Source organism: Colletotrichum godetiae (assembly GCF_030913485.1).
Source record: "Colletotrichum godetiae strain CBS 193.32 chromosome Unknown BDP55scaffold_70, whole genome shotgun sequence".
NCBI lineage: Eukaryota > Fungi > Ascomycota > Sordariomycetes > Glomerellales > Glomerellaceae > Colletotrichum > Colletotrichum godetiae.
The window spans coordinates 64,786-85,836 of NW_026851318.1; the positions used below are offsets into that span (position 1 = coordinate 64,786).

General features: G+C 50.5%; 9 protein-coding genes across 9 annotated transcripts; 1 reads left to right on the forward strand and 8 right to left on the reverse strand.

The window, feature by feature from the left end:
* Nucleotides 1-1,252: 1,252 nt before the first annotated feature.
* BDP55DRAFT_564691 (phosphate-repressible phosphate permease) lies at nucleotides 1,253-3,167 on the reverse strand (the record flags this gene model as incomplete). Its single annotated transcript, XM_060570353.1, has 4 exons — nucleotides 1,253-1,455; nucleotides 1,510-2,820; nucleotides 2,877-3,026; nucleotides 3,095-3,167. 4 exons carry the CDS (start codon nucleotides 3,165-3,167, stop codon nucleotides 1,253-1,255), a joined length of 1,737 nt encoding a protein of 578 aa, XP_060423430.1.
* Nucleotides 3,168-3,763: 596 nt separating this feature from the next.
* BDP55DRAFT_389349 (uncharacterized protein) lies at nucleotides 3,764-4,449 on the reverse strand. Its single transcript, XM_060567208.1, has one exon. It carries the CDS (start codon nucleotides 4,256-4,258, stop codon nucleotides 3,911-3,913), a length of 348 nt encoding a protein of 115 aa, XP_060423431.1. The 5' UTR covers nucleotides 4,259-4,449; the 3' UTR covers nucleotides 3,764-3,910.
* A 928-nt stretch (nucleotides 4,450-5,377) lies between these two features.
* On the reverse strand, nucleotides 5,378-6,562 carry BDP55DRAFT_758290 (uncharacterized protein; the record flags this gene model as incomplete). Its single annotated transcript, XM_060580803.1, has 3 exons — nucleotides 5,378-6,347; nucleotides 6,372-6,476; nucleotides 6,530-6,562. 3 exons carry the CDS (start codon nucleotides 6,560-6,562, stop codon nucleotides 5,589-5,591), a joined length of 897 nt encoding a protein of 298 aa, XP_060423432.1. The 3' UTR covers nucleotides 5,378-5,588.
* A 102-nt stretch (nucleotides 6,563-6,664) lies between these two features.
* Nucleotides 6,665-7,574, reverse strand: BDP55DRAFT_758300 (uncharacterized protein). The gene is made up of 2 exons (XM_060580805.1): nucleotides 7,365-7,574; nucleotides 6,665-7,315 (listed from the first exon to the last, which is right to left on the reverse strand). Exons 1-2 carry the CDS (start codon nucleotides 7,548-7,550, stop codon nucleotides 6,905-6,907), a joined length of 597 nt encoding a protein of 198 aa, XP_060423433.1. The 5' UTR covers nucleotides 7,551-7,574; the 3' UTR covers nucleotides 6,665-6,904.
* A 288-nt stretch (nucleotides 7,575-7,862) lies between these two features.
* BDP55DRAFT_708098 (major facilitator superfamily transporter) lies at nucleotides 7,863-10,325 on the reverse strand. The gene is made up of 12 exons (XM_060578091.1): nucleotides 10,060-10,325; nucleotides 9,877-9,999; nucleotides 9,707-9,822; nucleotides 9,544-9,650; nucleotides 9,236-9,439; nucleotides 9,082-9,165; nucleotides 8,895-9,019; nucleotides 8,792-8,842; nucleotides 8,631-8,713; nucleotides 8,398-8,575; nucleotides 8,232-8,332; nucleotides 7,863-8,157 (listed from the first exon to the last, which is right to left on the reverse strand). Exons 1-12 carry the CDS (start codon nucleotides 10,214-10,216, stop codon nucleotides 7,969-7,971), a joined length of 1,518 nt encoding a protein of 505 aa, XP_060423434.1. The 5' UTR covers nucleotides 10,217-10,325; the 3' UTR covers nucleotides 7,863-7,968.
* Nucleotides 10,326-11,244: 919 nt separating this feature from the next.
* BDP55DRAFT_681837 (cytochrome P450) lies at nucleotides 11,245-13,400 on the forward strand. The gene has a single exon (XM_060576229.1). It carries the CDS (start codon nucleotides 11,594-11,596, stop codon nucleotides 13,232-13,234), a length of 1,641 nt encoding a protein of 546 aa, XP_060423435.1. The 5' UTR covers nucleotides 11,245-11,593; the 3' UTR covers nucleotides 13,235-13,400.
* Nucleotides 13,401-13,423: 23 nt separating this feature from the next.
* Nucleotides 13,424-16,094, reverse strand: BDP55DRAFT_720468 (uncharacterized protein). The gene is made up of 7 exons (XM_060578472.1): nucleotides 15,826-16,094; nucleotides 15,601-15,769; nucleotides 15,088-15,531; nucleotides 14,938-15,031; nucleotides 14,800-14,879; nucleotides 14,521-14,731; nucleotides 13,424-14,463 (listed from the first exon to the last, which is right to left on the reverse strand). Exons 1-7 carry the CDS (start codon nucleotides 15,990-15,992, stop codon nucleotides 13,475-13,477), a joined length of 2,154 nt encoding a protein of 717 aa, XP_060423436.1. The 5' UTR covers nucleotides 15,993-16,094; the 3' UTR covers nucleotides 13,424-13,474.
* A 1,045-nt stretch (nucleotides 16,095-17,139) lies between these two features.
* BDP55DRAFT_681840 (ribonuclease) lies at nucleotides 17,140-18,135 on the reverse strand. The gene is made up of 2 exons (XM_060576230.1): nucleotides 17,574-18,135; nucleotides 17,140-17,470 (listed from the first exon to the last, which is right to left on the reverse strand). Exons 1-2 carry the CDS (start codon nucleotides 17,848-17,850, stop codon nucleotides 17,358-17,360), a joined length of 390 nt encoding a protein of 129 aa, XP_060423437.1. The 5' UTR covers nucleotides 17,851-18,135; the 3' UTR covers nucleotides 17,140-17,357.
* Nucleotides 18,136-19,826: 1,691 nt separating this feature from the next.
* Nucleotides 19,827-20,862, reverse strand: BDP55DRAFT_720470 (NmrA-like family protein; the record flags this gene model as incomplete). Its single annotated transcript, XM_060578473.1, has 3 exons — nucleotides 19,827-20,321; nucleotides 20,373-20,760; nucleotides 20,825-20,862. 3 exons carry the CDS (start codon nucleotides 20,860-20,862, stop codon nucleotides 19,827-19,829), a joined length of 921 nt encoding a protein of 306 aa, XP_060423438.1.
* Nucleotides 20,863-21,051: the final 189 nt, after the last annotated feature.

Here is a 21,051-nt window from a genome sequence, read left to right on the forward strand (position 1 = left end):
CTGTTAGCGTACAGGATAGTCGAAAGAGGCTTTATCGCTGTGATGATGCGATTGGTCACCTTGGGCCACACCTCCCGAGCTGCATGGTCGTACAGCTCGAATTTATCTTTGAATCGACCTCGTAAGTCTTCGATAATAGAGATGTTGAAGCTCCGGGCCAGCTCCTCGGTTGCGAGAATAGCGCCATGAAGACCAGCAAGTGTCGATGCCAGATTAACAGTATCTGGCAGTTTAGTGTCATAGATGATGGCACCCCGAATCTCAGACTTGTACTTGTCAATTAGTTGTAAAGGGGTGCTTGTCATATCCGCGCTCCGGCATCCTTGACTCTCAAGCTGTCGTAGCCAGGCTTCGTTGACAATGTCGTCTGGGAACGCGGAATCTTGCGACCAATAAAGGTACATTCGCGGTTGCCTTCGGTTGACCAGTCCTTGCAACGATACCAAGAGAACCTGCTCATCGCCAGATAGTGCAGTAAGTTTGGCATAGTCTATGTCTTTGGCAATTTCCGGGAACAAGGGCAGAGCTCTGTTTCCTGGCCAATCTAGGCCTGAGACAGATGGTGAACATAAGCAAAGCGGTACCAACAAGGCGTTCAGCAGCAGAATGAGATGGTGCATCTTGACTTGTGATGTTGGTAGCACCTTGCCACCTGCCATGATTTCGAATCCAACATTAGTAAACAAACGAACTTTCTTCAAGCAAGAGTCTTGCACCTTCATTTAAGGGGCATTGCAATCATTAACTTTGTTAACATGAGACAACCGGGCGAATGAGGCGAACGAAGCGGGGGTCAGAGATCGGACGAAGGTTTGCAACATGATTCTAAGCTTAACTCTGTTTCCATGACTAGCTCGTCTCCTTGGCAGATTCTTGAGAAGCTGGCCGTTTTCGCGGTATCGCCTTACATGCCCTAAAACAGATACCTGCTGGAGCTGCAAGTTGCCCAATGGCCGGGGCTCTCAAAACCCTTGGGGGCACATCGAAACGACACTCTTCAGTGGATCATCTGAGCTCCTGCCCGTTATCACAACCCGTATTTCTGCAGAGTTATGCATTGATTGCTACTGTTATCTATACTAGTGAGGGTAAGAGCCTTCTCTAGACTAACTTGAAAAAGAAACCTCTTCTGATTTCATGTGCTCTTCACATTTGAGCTTCACCCTGTCGCCATTTCCAACGGCACAACCAACCAAACGTGTCGGATGATACCATTAGTCTGTGGACGGATAATTCTAACTGTCAACATCTTTTAGCTCGCCATGCCCCAGCGAGGAGCGTTGACGATGACGCCCGCGAGACATCCGGAGATGATACCAGCAGTAGGCAGCGTGATGATCCAACCCATGTAGATCCAGCCAACCATACGCCAGTTGATTGATCGCCAAGTACCGGAGCAAAGGCCGACACCTACGGTAGCACCAGTGATGCACTGTGTAGTTGATACAGGGAGCTCTGCATGACAGTTAGTGATACTCCGGCATAGTCAAGTCAGCTTTTTCGACTTACTGAGACGTGTAGCCAAGATGATGGTGCAGGCAGCACCTAACTCCATAGAGAAACCACGAGCAGGCGAATGAAGGGTCAAGCGGTTACCAAGATTTCGCATGATGTTGTATCCGTAAGTCCAGATACCAAGAGCAATGCCAGCACCGCCGAAGCAGAGGATCCAGATTGGGACCTCAGACTTGCTGCCAGAGAGAACACCTGTGTTCCAAATCTGGAAGATGGTGGCGTAGGGTCCAATGGCATTGGCCACGTCGTTGGCACCGTGCGTGAATGAAGCGGTGCATGCGGTCATAACTTGCATGAATGAGTAGAGAAATTCAGCCTTGTTATCGTAGTGTTGGACACGGGCGTGCATCTCCTCCAAGTCACCAGTGAGGACGCTCTCTTTCTTCTGCATGTTGATAATATCCTGATCGACACCAGAGAGGAAGATCTTCTTCACCATCCAGAAGAGAACGGAGCCGTTGTGCCAAGGACCCTCAGGACGGGGGCCAACGATGGGCTTGTGGACATAGTCCTTGCGAGGAAGAGTGGCTGCAGGGGAGTCGGTAGAGCCCTGGCCGACTTTCTTCTCTCCATCAGCAGAGCCAGTTTCGATGTCGTTGCTATTCGTTTGAACAACACCACCGCTGCGAGCCATTTCAAGCTCCTCTTTGGTCATGTGCCCGGCGTAGAAGTCGCGAATACCACTGCCGTTGCCTTCAGGCTGTGCAGGGGGCTCGGGCCGGCGGAGCAGAAGGGGGCCGAGGGCGATGTGATACCAACGTAGTTGCCAGTCGTCCTTGACGACCACACGGTAGAGCCAGGGAAGGAAGAAAATGGTGATGAGGAGAGCCCAGGCGGCACCCACTCCAATGATCATGCCGGCGGTTTCGGCATCGTTGAAGGTAACCTTGATAGACCCGCCCTTCCAGACAATCAGCATAGTCAAGAGTGAGGCGGTGATACCAAAGTACACGGGCACCAAAGCCAGTCCCTTCATGACCGGATTCTTTCGCAACATGACGCCGTACTTGGTGATGGTGAAGATGATGGCTGCGAATGCACCGGAGATACCAGGGGCGATGATCCACGCAAGGAAGACCGACACAACACCAGAATCAATGCCGCCGCTAGGAGAGACCCAGTGGATGTTATCGGCACCAATAAGTGCGATACCCATACCGATGACGCCTCCCATGATCGAGTGTGTGGTTGATACCGGGAGACCAATCTTGGTGCAAAAGGTAAGATAGATTGAGGAGGCCACAATAGCACAGGTCATTCCAAGCATGAGGAGAGCCGGGTCGTTCTCGAATAGGTCGATATCCACTGTGTCAGCCAATTAGCCATGGCGTCTGTGTTAACTAGAAGAGCAGAGATCCTACCAATCTTGGTGCGAATGGTGTCTGCGACACGGGCACCGACACCAACCGAGCCGGCGAACTCGAGGATGGACCCGAGGGTCATGGCTTGAATGTAAGAGATAGACCGTGAAGAGACCGAGGTTGCCCACGAATTTGCAACATCGTTGGCACCTATCAGAACGGAAGGGTCAGCTTGGGTATGGCCATACAAGAGAGATTCTAGTTTCGAGGGTACATACCAATGTTCCACGCATCCAGGAATGCGAATATGGTGCCAATGGCGAAGATGTAGTCATACTGATGGAGAGGCATTTCGTATTGTCTCGCAAAGGTTGCGCAGAGCCGATGTTCAGGAAAGGTGACGATGATCGAGATGATGTTTCGAACTGGAACTTAGGTCCACGTGCCTGAAAGAGGTGTGCGAAGAGATGGAAGACCCTGGCTTCGTCGCGGATAGCAAGGCCGGAGAGGAAATGATGTTCGATAAGTCGACATGGGAGCAGGAAGGTAGAGATTGGGACGAACTCTAGCATATATACCAGAAGGCAGAAAAGCCAAGACGTTGCTTCAGTGCAGTCCATCCTTGTCCACCTTTCGGAATGCACGTGTACCCCCTTCCCGCCGGGGCACCCTCGGTGTATGATGCTCGGGCGTAGATGAAGAAGTGGCTAGACACCAACATCAGCACAGGCAAGACAGGGTGGGCACATTCGATTCTGCGAGACGTACAGGCCCAACCCACCCAAAGGTACTTTGCCACATCCATCATCTGCAATGCTACTGACATGGTTCATCCGCAGACCAGTCCTCGACGACCCTAGCTTGATTGTCTTACCAGGGTGCTCACGAGCCTATTCGGTATGAGAAGACCCCTTTCCATTGAAGAAGCATCCGCTATGTGGCTCTGAGGGCATCTACCATTGCCATTGGTCGTTACCATGATGAGATTTGGCGCAGAGTAGAAAATCCATTCCCGTAAGCTTTGAATCGCTGATTCTCGTAATCATTTGCGCCCTGTTTCTGTGTGCTTGGGGTCGTGGGCACGGCTCAAGTTATCAAGGAGGAGCCGTGAGCCATCCCCTTATGGAAAGCCTTGATAAGCACACCATCGGTGGGAGAGGGTATATGCCAAGGTCAACATAGCAGAGGAGTTGGCTGACATCAACCTGCGCGGGGCGGAATAAATGGATATTGAGTAGCCCGGTGAGGAAGCCTGTGAGAAGCAGGGTATATTCCGGGGCCACCCACGTGTCGTGAACAGAGTTGCCTGTTTGGCAGGACTCGGAATTTTCAGCAAAAACCGCAGCCTCACTAGAGGTATTGTTGGGAAGATAGCTTAGAAGCGTAAGAAGCAGACCGAGAGCTCCGTAGTCCGAGGAGATCCTAATGCCGGGAGTGGTCATAGACGGCCAAGTAGGTCAGAAGGATAGGATGAATATTGACTTTTCTCGCCGAGCCTATAAGGAAGCATCGGTGACGGCCGAATATGAGCGATGCAAGCAGCAGGTGTAGCATGTACAGATGAAGAGAGGTGGAGGTTGCACGTTGGATGTTGGACATTCGAACTTACCGGGAAACAAATGGACGATGGCAGGTTGCCTGAGGTGGGAAGGAGATACATCCTCGCCGCACCCTTTTCAAACCATCGACCGAGACCCATTTGTGTGGAGTATCCTAAGCGACTTGGCGCGCTCAAGCGCCAAGACACACGCTCTCAGGAAGCGCCAAGCGCTTCTGGCAGGAGAGCAGCGGCCCCGCCCTTGACCCCGTAACTGCCGAATCACCGGTCCCGAATTCACCACGTGCTGGATCCCGTCCCTTCCTGTGGATTTCCCCGGGCTGCATTCCCGGAGCTTCTCATCTCCAACATCGCAACCGAGTCGCCAGCACTATCGACAACTTCTCCATTGACAACTTAGATTTCTATAAATCCTGTGCTCCCCGCCAAGCAGCCAAGGGGCCAAGGAGCTCGACACCTTTCTAATGGCTCCGCCAGTCAACCGTATTGCGACGAATGTCGACGTCTGATTCCTCCCACGCCCCGTATCCGCCCCTGTGTCGAATTGGCAGTTTCTACGAAGTATATGATAGGTTTCTTCCGAAAGCTCATCTCTTACAGTTGTTCCCCGATGTAGGTCGATCTCCGGCCTTCCCTCACCTATACTCTTCCACCGGCAATATCCTTCAACTGACTTCCTTAGGTCCAATCCTGTTTCCGAAACGTCTGGCTGGACAGTATCTCTGCGAGACGTGCGTTGCTGAAGCCACTGTGATTCTTCCATTGTCTCTCCGGCGTTCACTACCACCAGTCATTTGTGACCATTACGGGCAAATCCCGTTACCCTGGTTATGGCTGTCACACGCTGCCCTTTGGCCAAGGAACTAAATAACGACCAAGGCGATTTATCGTCTGCCCATCAACGAATAACATTTGCGGCTCAAAGCCCGTGGTCTGCCCTCGACGGCCTGAAGTATTTGACTGTGCTTGTCGGCCGATAAGTCTCGTGCGGTCGAGTTTCATTGCCATCGAACTTGTTATCTGATGATCTGCAGCGACGACTGCGAAAGCTTCTGGTCTGGGGACAATTCTACCTTCATTCGCTTTTCTTCTGTCAGGTCATTGAAATGCATTGTCCGCTGTCGAACACATCTCGTAGTTCTTTGATGTTAACATTTATGACAATCCGCAATTCTTCCTCGAGGCCGCAACTAAGATCCACCGCCTAAACCTACCTATTCAAGAAGCCTTCTCAAGTTCTTTTTCAGTGCATTTTCGCCTTCAACCCACCCAGACTCAACTTTGTTCTCAAAGTTGGATCCGTAACGATCTTCTTCGTCCAGAAGTGCCACAGTAGAAAGCGCGGCATACGCCCTGGAGTTGAGTCTATCGTCAACTCCCTCTTCCGTATCCTCCCGCCACAAAGTACGAGCCTTCTCCGCAAACCCGTCAAGCGGCACATAGACAATATTCCAGTCCTTGAGACCAACATACTCAATAACTGTGATCAACTGATTCGTCGATACCGTATGGCTAGCAAAGTAGGCGGCCCTGTTGCGATACTTCTCCGGATTGATCAACACAGCAACGAGGGCCTCGCCGTTGAGTGCGCGGCGACTGATGCTGTATCTTTGATCTCCGGAGCCGTATCGAGTGATGATACGATCTTCTTTATTGATCCAGAAAATACCGCGCTCGAGGGTCCAGTCGTACCACGGGCCGGATATGATTGCCGTCCACGACAATGACCCGTTCGACTCGTCGACGATGCGTTCAAGCTCGCGCTGTGCTTGCAACTTGGGGTTTAATATGAGTGCCTCTTCGGCATTGGGATGGAACGTATTGCCACTGAAGTCTGGAGTGATGATGTGTCTGACTCCTGTGGCTAGGGCTGCTTGCAAGATGCTGGTCTGGTAGGATGCAGCTACTGGGTTGAACGCTTCGACAATCGCGTTTTGACCTTTCAGTACCGTTGTAAGAGTCTTGAAGTCTGACTAATCGGAGACTCTTCCATATACGCCGGCGGGAAGATTCTTTCCACTGTCCGGTCGAGTGATGCAGGCCACCTCGAAGTTGGCTTGTAGGAGTGCCGGGACGAGAACCTCTCCTAATGCACCAATTGCCTTGGGACAGATCAGGAATCATGACGGGGCTTGACAATTAATCAATGACTTACACCGAATATGGCGACGTTTTTGATAGCTGCCATCGCGGTCATGGGGGTTGGGCTGAAGTACTTTGAGGCCTCAGCAATCAGGAGTGGTGATGAGTCCAGAATACAACCTTTTGACTTCATGATTTTGTGTTGGGAAACAGGTATTTATATCTGCTTCCACGTCGACGATATCCCCATTGATGACCTTAGTAAATTAGGGCATCTTCTTGGGTGCAACGTTATGGCGTTGCTGGGGCGGTCATGAGCTCATTGAGTCAGCCGAATCGCACCATCGTTGATGAGCAAGACTTGTTGAGAACTATGGCACGAAGTTATCCCCCGTCTTACATGCCATGGCACGCCACGAGGTACCAGCTCCTAACTCTGCTCGAGTTCTTACGAGTGCTCAATCTCCACCTTTTCTTTCTCAGAAACGCTTGACAGCTTCTCGGCATCATTTCCAGCCCTCATTACCTTTGACATTTCCTTCGCAACCTTGACTGGATTACCACCCGAGGTGAAAAACTCGTCGATATCTTCCAACCTGAAGTTGCTAGTCTCAGGATAGAAGAAGTAGATGATTGGCACAATTAAGAAATTGGTGATGACAAAGATGAGGTAGGCTTTCCACTGAAGCTGATTGATGATTACCGGGGTGATCATGACGACAAGGAAGTTCCATAGCCAGTTGGAATTGAAACGGACGGCAGTACCTCGAGTTCGTGCATGGAGGGGCAGGATTTCGGGAACGACGACCCATGGGACGCAATACATTCCCATGCCAAATATCAAGTTGTATCTGGGTACCTCGTTAGTGGACCTTCCGAAAAACCTCGTATGTGCGCGACAGGTGAACTTCCAGGAAGAAGAATGCTACAGACGCCGAAGCACAAGCTTGACCGCCAGTGAATCCCACCCGCGACAATAGTATCGAGATCATGAGCATGCAGACGCCAAGTCCTGCACTTCCCCACATCATCGTCTTGCGACGACCCATACGGTCCAAGGCCAGAGCCGGCAAGATGAACCTAAACATGAACATTATCCGTACATAACTACTAATTATCTATGCCAAATGAGGCGTTATGCTAACATCTTGCACCAGTACTGATACTCGGATTCTAGACATGATAGTTTTACGCGCACCAATCACAATTACATTGCTGTAACGGGACATGTGCGGCATTCAGGCTTTGAGGCATGGTAACACGACAGATACATCTGGTAAATGAGGGCCAGGATGAAGAGAAACAACGATCGGTAATCATTGTGGTGTGAACTAATGAATGCGTCGAAACAGCACGCTTCATACTTAAGACATGGCGTGCAGGAGCATCTAACTAGCCTGCCCTTCGCTGTGCTGACCACCTGACTTATGATATTGAGCCCACGAACACCAACGCAAGCCTTGTGACCAAAAGATGCGTCTACCGCTTTTGATCTCTGAAGCCGAAGCGCTATCAGATCTTGAGGTCGTATTGTCTTTTCATATCCCGGTTGTAGAAGTGGCGGATAACGAGTACAGTCACCGCGGCCGCTGCTCCGAAACCAGCTGTAATGTAGTTACCAGTGACGATGTACGGCTGGAGATTGGCAGGGAATGTAAAAATAGGCACCCAAGCCGTGAAAATGTAGGCAAACGCGTTCATCTGATAGTGGCAATCGATGTTAGCTCTCATTGACTTGGAGGCCGTAGAACAACTTTGAAAATTGTATGACATACCATGGCAGACACGTATGCCCTCTTTTCGGGATCGTGTCTATTTGTTTCGTTCACCCATGTCCATGTGATGCCAGCGCACGTGCCTGCTAGAGCCGTGAGGTCTGACGAAGGGAGATTGTCAGTAAAGTGAGACGGATTCCATGAGAGCGGATGAGGAGATACTCACAGTACAATGCCCATCGAGTTGCGATGTTTTCTGGGTGCACGGGTGTGGCTGCCAGTGCAATGGGGAAGATAATGGCCATCACGCTGGCAAACAACATACCAGGCCATCGAGCTGCTCCAGGCAAGCTGTCCGATACCCAAGAGTTGACCAGGGTTGCGAAGATGGAAATAATGTTGATCTGGCCAAAAGGTAAGTTACGATGTAGCCCAGTGGGTAAGACGCGCAGAACTCACTCCGAGTGGGATAATATTGATCTCTGCTACGGAAAAGCGAGGTGGCTTCTCGGCTACGTTGTAGCTTTTGACCCAGAAGATCACTGCACGTAAGATAAGTACAGGCGGTTAATGACTGAGTACTCTCACGAGCAACACAGTTCATGTGTGTGTGAACTTACTTGATCCTCCGGACTGGCCCAGCTGTGCAAGAAACGTGAAGAACAGCGGGACTTCATAAGTCAGTTTCCATGAAAGTAGTCATCGACGAACCGGATCACTTACAGAGGTAGACGTGCCACGTTGTGTGCCAGCGTTTGACATCCTTCCACTTGAACAGTCCAGTGTGCGGTTTGACTTCAGTTGGCATCCTAGCACGGGCCAGCTCAACTTCCTTTCCGGTGAAAATCCTGGGTGAATATCAGCTTCAATGTTGCTTCTCTTCTAGGAGACTCCACCGGAACATATATACCAATTCGCTTTAGCCCGAGAAGGCAGTTGAGGCATGGCAAACGCAGTCCATATCGCACAAGGGAGGGAAATGCAACCGCAAACGCTAATCTTCCGTCAGCACAATCTCGTCGTTGAGAGGTCATCCAGTGGGCTTGGGATTCCAGTGCACTCACATGTACATCCATCGCCAGCCCGGGAGACCACTCTTTCCGTCCAAGCCGGCATACACGGCAGCCATCAAGAAGCCGGAGAAAAGTGGCCCGACGGAGGTAAATACTTGGATCAGCGTGTTACGCCGCGCAAGTTCATGCGGCTTGTAGTAACTCGAACACACGTACATGACGGCTGGGAAGTGCCCTGCTTCAAACAAGCCGACGCTAGAGCCGAGTTAGTGAGTCCATATCAGGAGTGAAAGGAATATAGTGAGTAGATATTATTTAAATGGATGGGAACGACGACAGTCCTAAACGTGGGAACTCACAAAAAACGGAATACGTAAAGCTGGTTGACATCTTTGACACCTGCGGTGGCAAATGTGAAGACTGTCCATGCAAACTCAAGGAAGGCAATGTAAAGCGGAGCATTAACCTAGAAAGCTGTCAGAAGTTCTTGTTCCCTCTGAAACTTGAATTATGTAAACTTACTCGAGTGAGAAGCAGGTTTGACGGTATTTGCCCGAAGACGTAAGCTGCACTCCAGATAGCGTTGGCGTAGTTGAGCTCCTTTCCATATAACGAAAGATCCTCTTTCATACCACTGTCTGGAAGAACATTCTTAGCAAGAATCAACAGACGAATATGGCTCAGATACTGACTGAAAGCATTCGTGATATTGACTTGGTCGAGATAGCGACACATTACGCCGAGAGCCGATGCTGATATGAGTGTCAAATCTAGCTTCGTAAGGAATCGTGCCTCATCTTTCGGAACATCGAGTGCTACAATAATAGGAAGTCAGTAAATGAAGCCGTTTATCGTTCTGATTCCAAACAGCTGACTTGACCAGAAAAATGATTTCCACGTTCTCTTGGATTCGACATATGCTTCTCTATCTGTATCTGCCTGTTGTGTTTCTTTGACTCCATCATGGTTTTCATTCTCGCTCTCCCCGATGAAGACGGCGCCTTTCGGGTTCTTTTCGTGAGGAAGCGACATTGTGTCTAGAAGAGAGACGTGATGTGAAGCATGGATCTGCCCACGTCAACTTTTCGCGACGGAGTTTGGTGGGTTTATCTACGAACTCAATTTCTGTGGCTTTCCGTTCAGATCTCGTTGCTCGGAAGCCGGGTTGATTGTCGTCTTAGGCGGGTCCCATGGCGACATCGACAGCCAACTCAGAACGAGTCTACTAGTCATGTTAAATAACGCCACAGGACCTCCATGTGTCTCCCAGGTGTTGTGAGACCAATGAGTACTCAGATTTTCAGCATAACATGTCGATAATGCAGGCGCCTCTTTAGGAGCTACCGATGTCGGGAACATGGGTTGGACCGTTTCTTTCGGTAGGGTACCTACAATTAGCGAGGAAGTGCGAGTCCGTAAACACCAATAATATCGACGAACAGCAGGCATACAATGGCGTGCTTGATATCTCGGCAAAACCACGCGTTTATTAATCGTGAAGGTCGCAGGCAGGTAATGAACAAGTCTTAAAAGGGCATTTCCTCCGCCTCAGACTCAACTATTCCTGATCCCCAACGTGAGGTATTGAGGCACAGCGACTCGGCTTAACGTTGGAAAATACGCATTCTCTTTCTCGCGGTGGAGCAGTCAGATCTGACGACAATGCCGCTAGGAGGAACCACAAGCCAGCTGATTAGATTTAGATCTAAGTGTTGTGATTTGATGATAAGCTTGCTAGAATTACTAAGAGTGTATCATCGAATTCGGCGGTTCAACCCCTCACCTTTGGGGCTATCACCCGCATCTGAAGCGAATGATATGAGGGCGCCCCCAGAGTCTATTGATTCACGACAATTTCGCAAGGGTTGTAAGAGTTCAGCTGGACCAAATCCTGTTGACCCGTCTCTTTGGTTTTCTTATTCATCTCCCTTGATTCGCTATCAAACATACCCCACTGAACAGACCATAGGGGACCAATCAATCTTAACGACGCGTCGCTACTGAACCTTTCCTAACCTACTCGCCTCTGAGGACATCATCTGATTTTTCACATAAGTAGCATGACATTGAAGAATCAGACTGGAACCTTACCGGGTCACTTGATACGATACCGAACACGAGCCCGCGGTGCTACGCAGAATATTGTGCTGGGTGTCGAAAAGGTTAAGCTTTTTCACTCTAGCGCGGGGTTGAAGAGATGAACCTTACCCCCTCTCGATGGCATTGATATGGTACAGACCCTACGCGCGTCTAAGCATTCTTATTTGCAGGTAAGCCGTTAGTTAAAAAATCTCTGAGTAGTACTTGCTCGAGATATGTGCTCTTTAATCCTCTCAGATCTCACGGGCTGGTAACTGCCTGACTTTGCAAAACTATTCACGACTCGCTGGCGGTCGGAATCGAACCACCATGAATACAATTGTCTCATCAGCGGCCTTGAAGGCTTTGGCGGCAGGCTGTTTACTGGCGGCTATTTACTCCATTTACTCTTTATACAGAGCTCGCAGCTTCTTTAGGTCACTTCAGCGTCAAGGATTGCCAATGCCTCCTCATGACCCAGTCTGGGGCCATCTCAAACTGGTCGGAAAGATTCTCAAAGATTTGCCGCCTGATATCATGCCATCCGCAGCACTTGCTCACGAAATACGTTTGCGATATCCGCATCTTGACCAGGCCTTCTACTTAGACCAGTGGCCCTTCTTCAAACCCATGTTGGTCGTCCTGTCACCAGATGGAGCTCGGCAAGTGACACAAAGCCAATCTCTCCCGAAAGAGCCAGGCCAGCAAGAGTTCCTGAAGCCACTCACAGGTGGCTACGACCTGGACACGATGGAAGGGGAGGAATGGAAATTTTGGCACAATATCTTCAGCCCTGGCTTCCGAGTCACGAATGTCGCAGCGCTGGTGCCGAGTTTCGTCGAGATGGCTGGTATTTTCTGTGATCGTCTGCGCCAGTGTGCGAGGAAGAACGAGGTGGTTTCTCTGAGCCCGATGGCTCTCAATCTTACCATGGACTTCTCAAGCAAGGCCATCATGGGCCACGACATGCATTGTCAGACAGGCTTCAACGGATTTGCTGCCGCGATGACCTCGCAACTAAGTTGGTTGCATTATCGCGGTACTTCACCGCTGAGAGATTTGAACTTCATCAGGCCTCTAGTCCAGCGCTACAACACTTGGCTGATGGATTCGTACATCAAAAAAGTGTTACAGGAGAATTCGGAAGCTGCCAAGAGCGGACAAACCAAATTGATCTCGATACTGGATACTGCCAACAAACCACAAGACCAAGGCCATCTCCGGATATTTCCTGATGTCATTCGGTCACAGATCAAATTCATGATGCTTGCAGGCTACGACACAACTGGTTCATCGATTGTTTTCCTGACCAACCTTTTGTCGCAACATCCGGAAGTACGGGCACGCGTTCGAGCTGAGCATGACTACGTTTTCGGGTCTGATGTGAGGGCAACAGCGGGGCTCATAGCCTCTCAGCCGAAGCTTCTCAACCAGCTTCCATACACGAATGCTGTCATCAAGGAGTCCTTGCGAATCTACCCACCTGGAGCTACTCAAAGATTGGGCAATCGCAATTTCAATGTTTCCATTCAGGATTCTTCTGGAAGTATGGTGCCTGCTACCGGCGAAATTCCAGCAATGACTCTGAGATTCCTGCCGACTGAAAAGTGCAACGTCTATGTCAGTCACTATGCAATTCATCATAATCCACGGTACTGGTTCCGTCCCAGCGAGTTTCTGCCAGACCGTTGGTTGGTAAAGGGCAAAGATGATCCTCTACGACCTCCGGCGAATGGCTGGCGTCCCTTCGAGAGAGGGCCTAGGAGTTGTGTGGGGCAAGAAATGGCTTTGACCGAGATCAAGATGATGTGTGCCTTGACTGCGAGGGAATTCGATTTCAAGCCAGCCTACGAAGAGGCTGGACACATCGCAAAGTATCACGGGGATCCTGTGTATTTGGTGAGCCGTGGAGGGGCAGCCAACCCGAGTGGGTTCTATCCGTGCCGAGTGAGCTACGCAAAGAGAACATGATGTTTGCAAAGCGCGACAGCCAAATTCGACTTTTTGTACATTGTCTCCTTCTGGACGGGGTGGAAATATAGCATGACTTTCAGGATTAGTGTAGGGTAATTCGCTCACCGTATCCATCATATAGGTAATGAGCATTGTAGGGTCAAGCTAGAACAGAATTCTCAACGATACGATAGCATAAATTCATTTGCCCTACTTCATTTCTAAGATAAATGATCTATAATCATCGGTTCTTTTCGACTATGCTTCAATCTTGTTACTCTCTGGCCAAGGGTTCTTCTGCCGCGTATGTGTGACATCACCTCGCTGCCAAGAAATCAAATCGTGGTATCCGAAATACTGAGGATAGCCCAAGGGCTTGAGCTTGGCTGATGGCCCAAGGAATCTTCCGACGACAGTGTTGTTGAGAGCATGTCCAGCAGCACCCTTAGCTTGATTAGCCTTTTCCGTGAACCACTGTCTCCAAGACTGCTTCTCCTTGGACTTCTCAGCTTTGATCTCGGCCCTCTTTCTCTCTTCACTTTCTTGGCGCAAGAACATCTTATGGTTAATGTCGATGAATAAACGTTCCCACATTCCTATGCGCTCCTCATGCAAAGTTCGCGAGCCTTCCTTTTTGTCATCTGAGTCTCGGGTCCAGATCCAGTGATTTTCGGCTTGTTCCAGAAGACAGAGGTCAGCCTCAAACGGCACTTGGTGGACGACAAGTGTGTGGCCCTTGTGGGACTCAAGGTCCATTGTATGGCCGCCGTGGACGGATGAGACGGCACCGGCGAGGGTTTCGTAAGTTGAGGCAATGGGGGTCTTGGGGTATGGATCATCAACCTTGGGCGGCGCGATGCTCATCTTGAGTTTGAATCCGTTCTTCGTCAAGGCTGCGCATTCCCATTCGCCAGCGTCATCGAGGCCAGCCCCATCGTAGAGGTAACGGATGCGTACGGAGGGATGTACAAGCTGGTTAGGGCTCACAAGTCTACTTTTCCCATCGTCGGTCCTGTATAAGCCAGGAGTTCGGGTGCCCAAGACGGTGTTTTCACCCTTCAACTTTTGCCACGGATACCAAATCGCGTTGTATGTCTGATCAGGGATCGACGTGGCTTTTCCAGGGTTGTTGATTCTACCCATTCCCCATCTGCGTGCCTTGACACCAGGAGTGAGGGTGTAGAAGAGCCGCTTCATCTCAGACGTGTTGAACTCGACACCGACAGAGGTAAGCTGATCCGCCATCCCTGTTCACCTTGTAAGCTGACTTTCCCCCTCAGTTGAGTCGCATTAGGAGATCATACAGGCAAGTGCAATATTGGCAATCTGTTGGTCCTCAAAACCTCCACCAACGTCGCTGTGGCTGCCGGGAAACCAGACTTGTCGAAGCTGCGTATGTTCATTGTTGTCCTTACCCCACAATGTTGGTTTGAATGCCGTGCGCCATTCGTCAAGTGCGAGGGCATGGAAGGCATAATCGACATTAGGGTTGACATCGAGACTTGCAAAGCGAAGCTGATCGTGTTGGTCTTTTGTTCTCGATATCCGGTAATTTCAGGGCATTTGAAAAGGCTTGAACTCACCTCCTCGACGCTGCGGCCAAAGTTGACCTTTTCCCAGGGCATTTTGGGCCAGCCTAGACTTCCAACAGTATCCCATACGGCTGTGTTGGTAACAGTTAAGCTGGGTTCGGTTCTCGTTTTGTTATGTGTAATACTCACCTACCGCTTTGACCTTGACGTTTGTCGGGACCAAGAATTCGCGCGATTCTCCCCCGCGACATTGCCTCTGCCTCTCGGTGAGAACCATTTCATGCTGAGCCATTGATCAGTGAATAAGTTCCTAGACCAAAGAGATAGGTCTCTCGTTACCTTTTCAAGCTGGTCTCTGTATTTTCTAGCCATCTTGCGAAGGTCCATTTGTCCGTAACCCTTCATGTTCTTGCGACACTCGGTCATTTCCTTGAAGAACTTCTGCTTCTCCTCGTCCAACAAAGCTTGTAGGGCAGCGCTATCACGTTCCTCGACCCTTTCCCACTTCGATGCTTCGAATTTCTGAAGACGCTCGTAGTTGGTAAGCGTAAAGCCTACCAAGTGGTCTTCTTTGTCAAAACTTCCATGCCATTTGGGGAAGGTCTGGTAATCGTGGAAAATTGCCCCGAACTGTGACAAGCCAACGCGATTCAAAAGCCCGAGATTGCAGATCAATCCGGACACCGATCGCGCGGTGAAAGCTCCGCGGGAGAAGCCGACAATAAAGATCTCATCTCCTGGGTTGTAGTTATCGCAAACGAAGCGGTAAACATCAGCAATGTCCTGGGCGATCGCAATCAAATGTCAGCAAAAGTCACTCCATTGCCATGCACATTTCAAAGAAAGACTGACCTGAACGATGCCCTTTCCGAAAACCCCACCGAGAGTTTGGGCAACTTTTGATTCCTCGGTGCCTGCTCCGCGGTGGTAGTAGACGACCTGTGGCATACCCGTGCAGCACTTATGGGCAATGCCGGACGAGAGGCGGGCCACATTGGTAGGAATGCCTCCCTTCTTGTTTCTACCCCACAACCAGAGTCAGCGATAGAAACGCGGCGAGTGGATTAGGATGCTTACGAATTGTTCCATGTTCCGTCACAGCAGACGATAATACGTTTAGTGTTAGCAAGTTTGCCTGTTTTGTGAGCGCAGTCTTCAAGCTTGGGCTCCTTGACTGGCTGCTGTGATTCAGGCAGCTGGATCGTGGAGTAGAATGTTTGACCGTCACTAGTAGCTGACGCCATGTTGAAGAGCAGGTATTCTATGAAGTTGAAAGTTGGGAATGATGGTAGATGAACTAGCGAATACAGAAGCCATGCTACTCGATAGAAAGGTCCTTCACGCTGGTTATAAGTTTTCTGCCTTCTCCTCAAGTCGGACTTGTACAGCACTCAGCGTTGAGACAAGCTTCGGAGGTTATCAAATGGGGAATTCGACTGCAAACGCCAGCAATGATCTGCCTTGGCTCTGTCTGTCTCGGAGATGTGGTGTTACCGACCCTACGGAATGGTAGAGGTCACCATCGTCTAACCGATCATGGCAAGAAATACCAAGTCTGTCAGACATCGAGGCATAAGAGCAACCATTCACATGCTAAGTTGCTGGTCTGTATCGAGATCAGAGACAAGGCTTGGGGACTTGAGATTTACACATTGTCGACGTTAGCTCGAAGTGAGTCTAGAATCATAGCAGTAGGCCTTACCGTAACCGTTCGTGCCCTTCAGATGGGATCGACAGGCTTTCGGCAACAGCATTTACCGGTGCCTGACACGTTGATGATCCGATTCACATTGGTGAGAGCCTTTCTGAAACTTATGCCTGCTTTAGGAAGTCACCAACAACGTTAATGAGAAACACTCCTCGCCCTAGCCTGAAGTAGCTGGTTTTACAGATGACGTTGATATGAGACATTCAGAAATGATGTCCAGTGGGCCGGAAACGTGTAGAGATTACACTGATCGAGATTCAGGAAGACGGCAATTCCATCGATCCGTCGACGTAAACCTCAGCTTGCCCAGGCCTCCACACACATACATACGTGCCACCAAGCTAAGCCGAAGAGTCCTGGACATAGGTAGCCGAGCCGCAGACGGCAAATCCACCACACTACTGCCGTGTGGGGACACAGCGGAGCGGCCCGCACTACGGGGGCGAGACGGCTGTGAGTGAGTCAAGGTAATGTCATCGGCGGTGCGGACATGAGGTATTGGTCCTCCGCATCTTTGCAGCAATACTGACGGCCCAGATAAGATGTCACCAGAGCTGCAGAATACTAAAGTACTGATGCACGCCAACATTTCGACAGAGAAACGGCAGTGAGATGGATTCTACAGGACCCTAGTTGAATACTTTTCCAGCCGCTTAGAGCCATCTTCGAAAACGCACGGCTGTGTGCCCAAATACTTGCATCATTTTGTTGTCGTTACGTTGCCAGGACCATGTCACGATGAGAAGACTGCTAAGACATCAAAGCGTAGAATTTTGACAGTTATGTACGTTCAAAAGGCTTAGTATGTGCAGAAGTGAATTTTCATAACCCATAAACAGGCCCTCCGACCTTTTCATAACCACACCCCTCCCAATCCCAACAAAGTCCTCTCATCCAGCATTTAGGAGGTACCGGAGCAGCCAACGAAGTTGTTGCCGCTGGCGCCAGTGTGGGTGATCTGGCCAGCCTGGCCGCAAGAAGCGTTGATGACGACACGGTCAGCACCGGGAGAGCCTAGGCAGAGAGTCAGTAACTGTTTGAATGGGTATGTGTACCACTCGGGCGACGCTTGCACCACTCGAACGTGGCGCACATGACGATTGGGGACATAACTCACCTCCGGTATAGACGCCGCTGGTCTTGATGGGGAACTCGTACCACGGGCCGGTAACGTCAAAGTCGAAGCCCTCGTAGTTGTTGTAGCGGTGGGGGTAGGTGGAGCTGCCGGCGACGGTGCCGGCCTTGACGTGAGTGCAGGCGGCGCTGGAGGCGGCGTTGACCTGGGCGGTGGAGTAGGTGGTGCTGCCGCAGGTGGTGGAGCGCTTCTGGATCTCGGCGGGGGCGGCGGAGACGGCCAGGGCGAAGAGGGAGACGAGGACGACGGAGAACTGCATCTTGGCGGTTGGTGTTGGCGTTGTTGGGAAGGGGTGGCTGTGGGCTGGGAGACGAGACTGGATGACTGGGCCTGAAGAGCTTCTCTCAAGTCTGTTCTATCGTGGGAAACCTCATCGTCTTTATACACGGAAATCGGCTGTAAATAGAAGGCAAACTGACTTTCCAATTATTGTGAGGACCCCGACTCCAGTGTGATGCTACAGTACGGCAAGCAACAGCCAAGCGAAAGAACAAAGTCCCACGTCCCCCAGGGTAGCGGTGTCAGCGCGTCCGCGACTCCGCCGTGCCCACTTGTCGATCCCCGGTCCTGAATGCGGAAGGTGTTTTTAGGGATCTTATCGCGCATGGCCAGGAACGCCAACGTGGTTGGCTGGAAAATGAAGAGGCCATAACGCATAGGAAACCTGTCCGGTCCGCCTTGGTTCACTCGAGCCTCTATAGGTTCCCACTCAGCTTCGTTAGTGTAACCGTAGTGTTCCTTCTGCTAAGACTTGCGCGGTTGCTGACACGTCGAGATCTAACAAATAAAGTCGTGCCCAGTGCTTCATGGCACCCGTGGAGTGGTGTTGCGGACATGGATGTCGTGCGCTAGTCAGGCGCATCTACCGACGGCATTGCGACCCCAATCCCGGGCCAAGCACCAACTGTGTAATGTCAACAAGAAGACAAAAAGCGTTCCTAAGCCGGGTAAGGAAGTCTTTCCCGTGTCTCCCGTCCCACACGCCGTTCGAGATCCCCGCATTTGAGTCTTGAGTTGCGCCCTTCTCAGTCCCTTATTCCCTGCGGTGTCCCGCCGTGGCCTACTATTTCCCCCCCTTGCGGCCAGCTCCGATCCACCATCCTCTTAACCAGCTGTCAAAATAGGCTTAACCTCAAGGTGGGTTTTGAAACGTTCGGGCTGTCCCTATCATTCTGCCACGGGGGTTTGTCTGCGCTCCGGTGGGCTGCAATCTGTCTGGGGGAGGCAAAGGTAAGCCGACTTTCAGCTTAAGCGCTTGCAGCGAAGCTTACAGGTTGCCTCGTTACCTACCTTCTCCATGGGGTTACAGCTCAGCCGTGGCGCGTTCGTCCCATCGCCGGGAGATCAGCGTAGGTAATCATTCAGTGGGTGGAGAAGTCGTTCGTTCTCTTTCTTCACAGATCTATGTCATCAAGTACTTGGCTCATCTTTGTTCCCGTCGATTAGAGCAATACCAAGCAGGAGCTTGTAGTCTACTTTGGGTGTTTAAAGCACAAGCCAGTAAATAATCCAACCGCGAGCCAAATTTATTGCACGACATCAATAGAGTTGAGAGTTCCCGAACTGCACAAGTGCTCCATTCTCATTTCTCGCAACCGGTTTCCAAGCGAACTTGCTTAACCTTAATCAAGCTTCAGTGGGGGAGATGCGTCCCCTGGACGCAGGGATCAAGTGCCGCTCACCCGATGCCGGACAACCTGATTCGAGGCATATCTCTCTACTTGATTGTATGTGGTCTTGAGCTCTCGTCGGAGACGTCCGGACCTGTTTGCACCTTCTCCTTGGGTTCTTGGCTTCTCATGTTGTCAGGCTCGCATGTGATGCTGTGCGGCCACGGGTTGTTGTGCCCGCATCGGCGTTGGTGCTCAATCAGGCAAGACATCTCAACGTCGGATGCTTCGCTTAGGAATTGGCTGCCAGCGAATTGCGATATCACGAGTTTCATCGTCGGCGTCGGCCGGTCCATACTATCTTATATCATGTTATCACGGAGGCATGGGTTTCAAATGAGGACTCAACACGGAAGTGAAAGTATCAAGATGGATAAAGATCATTGATAACAGATAAGCCAATGTCCACGACATGTGCGGCGAAGGGAAAATCAAGGAGTTTGTTCCATGGAACTGCCGTGGCATGTTGGTACGAAATTGGCTTGAAGAAAACACCGGTCAATCGTTAATTGTCCTACGTCTCATTGATTGATAACAGAGACATTTTTGTTGCTTCCTGGTTCCGCTAACCTGACAGAAAGGCCTTGCTCCAGTGGTGAGCTGAAAGCCATTCGTCGACTTTGCCCGCTTCCATCTTTTCTCCCAGATCTCCGGGGAACGTCATAGACTCTTTCCATCCACCTATCTTCTCCCCAAAAAGACCATATTCTGCAAGCCAAACCCAGCTCTCAGGAGCCTCGTGACCTAGCGGCGATTCGGCCGCCATGTCATCGACGGTTCTTTGCATGAAGACAAAGTCCTGACCCGTTTTCCTACGCAGCAACTCGATGCACTCTTTAAGCGACTTCATCTCGTCGTAGGCTGCCAATATCGTGCCAAGAGGCTCAGTAAGCACCAAAGCCTTAACGAAGTTCCCGGTGCTGGACGAAGCGTCGACGAACGGTACAAGATTGTCGTCACTCGCAGGCCCCTCGAATTCGATGTTGCCTGTGGCCGGATTGAAGCTGGGACCAAAATATGAGTCGGGTAGGATGTTGGAGTTGTAGAATCCAACCAAGATCTGTGAAGTCTTGGCCCAGAGTGCGAGTTACTCTTGTTGAAGGTATTTGACATTGTTAGCTTTGCCGTCAAAGTGTTGAACGTGCTTCAGGTTTCCTTGACTGAGTTCAGAAACAGGTGGAAGGTTGCTAAAAATGAAGCGCTCCAACGTCGGTATTTCCGCCGCTGTCATTGCAATGTTCCTGCCCCAAGACTCCTTTAGGACCTGGGTAGCAATGGCGAGATTGGAACCATCTGTTCCGGCCCTACTCGTAACCTGCTCGGTCAAAATTGCACTCCAAAAGTCGGTGACTGCGAAAATAGCAAATGCATCTGAGAAAGCTGACTTGAGCTCTGACACGGAGTCGAGAGAGGCAGACATCATTTCCGCTTCATGATTTAATAACTTGGTGGCAAAATCGGAAGACGGGTTTCGAGTAATACCGCATACATGCCAATGGCTGGCCAAAGCTATGTCGTTGAGAAAGGTTCGATTCACAGAGCCGCCTTGGTTCCCGGTGGCACCCAGCACGACCAAAATTTTCCTCGGTGCGTGAAGTCATGTTGGTTTGAAGCAATTTTGTCAAGATTTAATGATAAAAGCATGGTGTGAGTATTTTTTTTTTTAGAAAAGCATGCCTGTGAGAAGCAATCTGAATGCCTTCTTTCGATTTAAAACTGCCGGCCTGTGTTATTCCTAAATACATCACTTCTCAGTCCTGAAGATGAATAACGTTACTGCTGATTAAAGA

Bases quoted from the DNA above. Each gene is read 5' to 3' on its own strand.
- BDP55DRAFT_389349 (XM_060567208.1), bottom strand. From the start codon at position 4,258: ATGACCACTCCCGGCATTAGGATCTCCTCGGACTACGGAGCTCTCGGT.
- BDP55DRAFT_758300 (XM_060580805.1), bottom strand. From the start codon at position 7,550: ATGTTCATGTTTAGGTTCATCTTGCCGGCTCTGGCCTTGGACCGTATG. The intron at 7,316-7,364 runs GTTCACCTGTCG...TCCACTAACGAG, and splicing joins TAGCATTCTTCTTCCTGGAA to GTACCCAGATACAACTTGAT.
- BDP55DRAFT_708098 (XM_060578091.1), bottom strand. From the start codon at position 10,216: ATGTCGCTTCCTCACGAAAAGAACCCGAAAGGCGCCGTCTTCATCGGG. The intron at 9,020-9,081 runs GTATATATGTTC...ATATTCACCCAG, and splicing joins TCTCGGGCTAAAGCGAATTG to GATTTTCACCGGAAAGGAAG. The intron at 8,576-8,630 runs GTGAGTTCTGCG...CCTTTTGGCCAG, and splicing joins TCAATATTATCCCACTCGGA to ATCAACATTATTTCCATCTT.
- BDP55DRAFT_681837 (XM_060576229.1), top strand. From the start codon at position 11,594: ATGAATACAATTGTCTCATCAGCGGCCTTGAAGGCTTTGGCGGCAGGC.
- BDP55DRAFT_720468 (XM_060578472.1), bottom strand. From the start codon at position 15,992: ATGGCGTCAGCTACTAGTGACGGTCAAACATTCTACTCCACGATCCAG. The intron at 15,532-15,600 runs GTCAGTCTTTCT...GCGATCGCCCAG, and splicing joins TCGGAAAGGGCATCGTTCAG to GACATTGCTGATGTTTACCG. The intron at 14,732-14,799 runs GTGAGTTCAAGC...CAACACGATCAG, and splicing joins TTGGCCGCAGCGTCGAGGAG to CTTCGCTTTGCAAGTCTCGA.
- BDP55DRAFT_681840 (XM_060576230.1), bottom strand. From the start codon at position 17,850: ATGCAGTTCTCCGTCGTCCTCGTCTCCCTCTTCGCCCTGGCCGTCTCC. The intron at 17,471-17,573 runs GTGAGTTATGTC...CTCTCTGCCTAG, and splicing joins CAGCGGCGTCTATACCGGAG to GCTCTCCCGGTGCTGACCGT.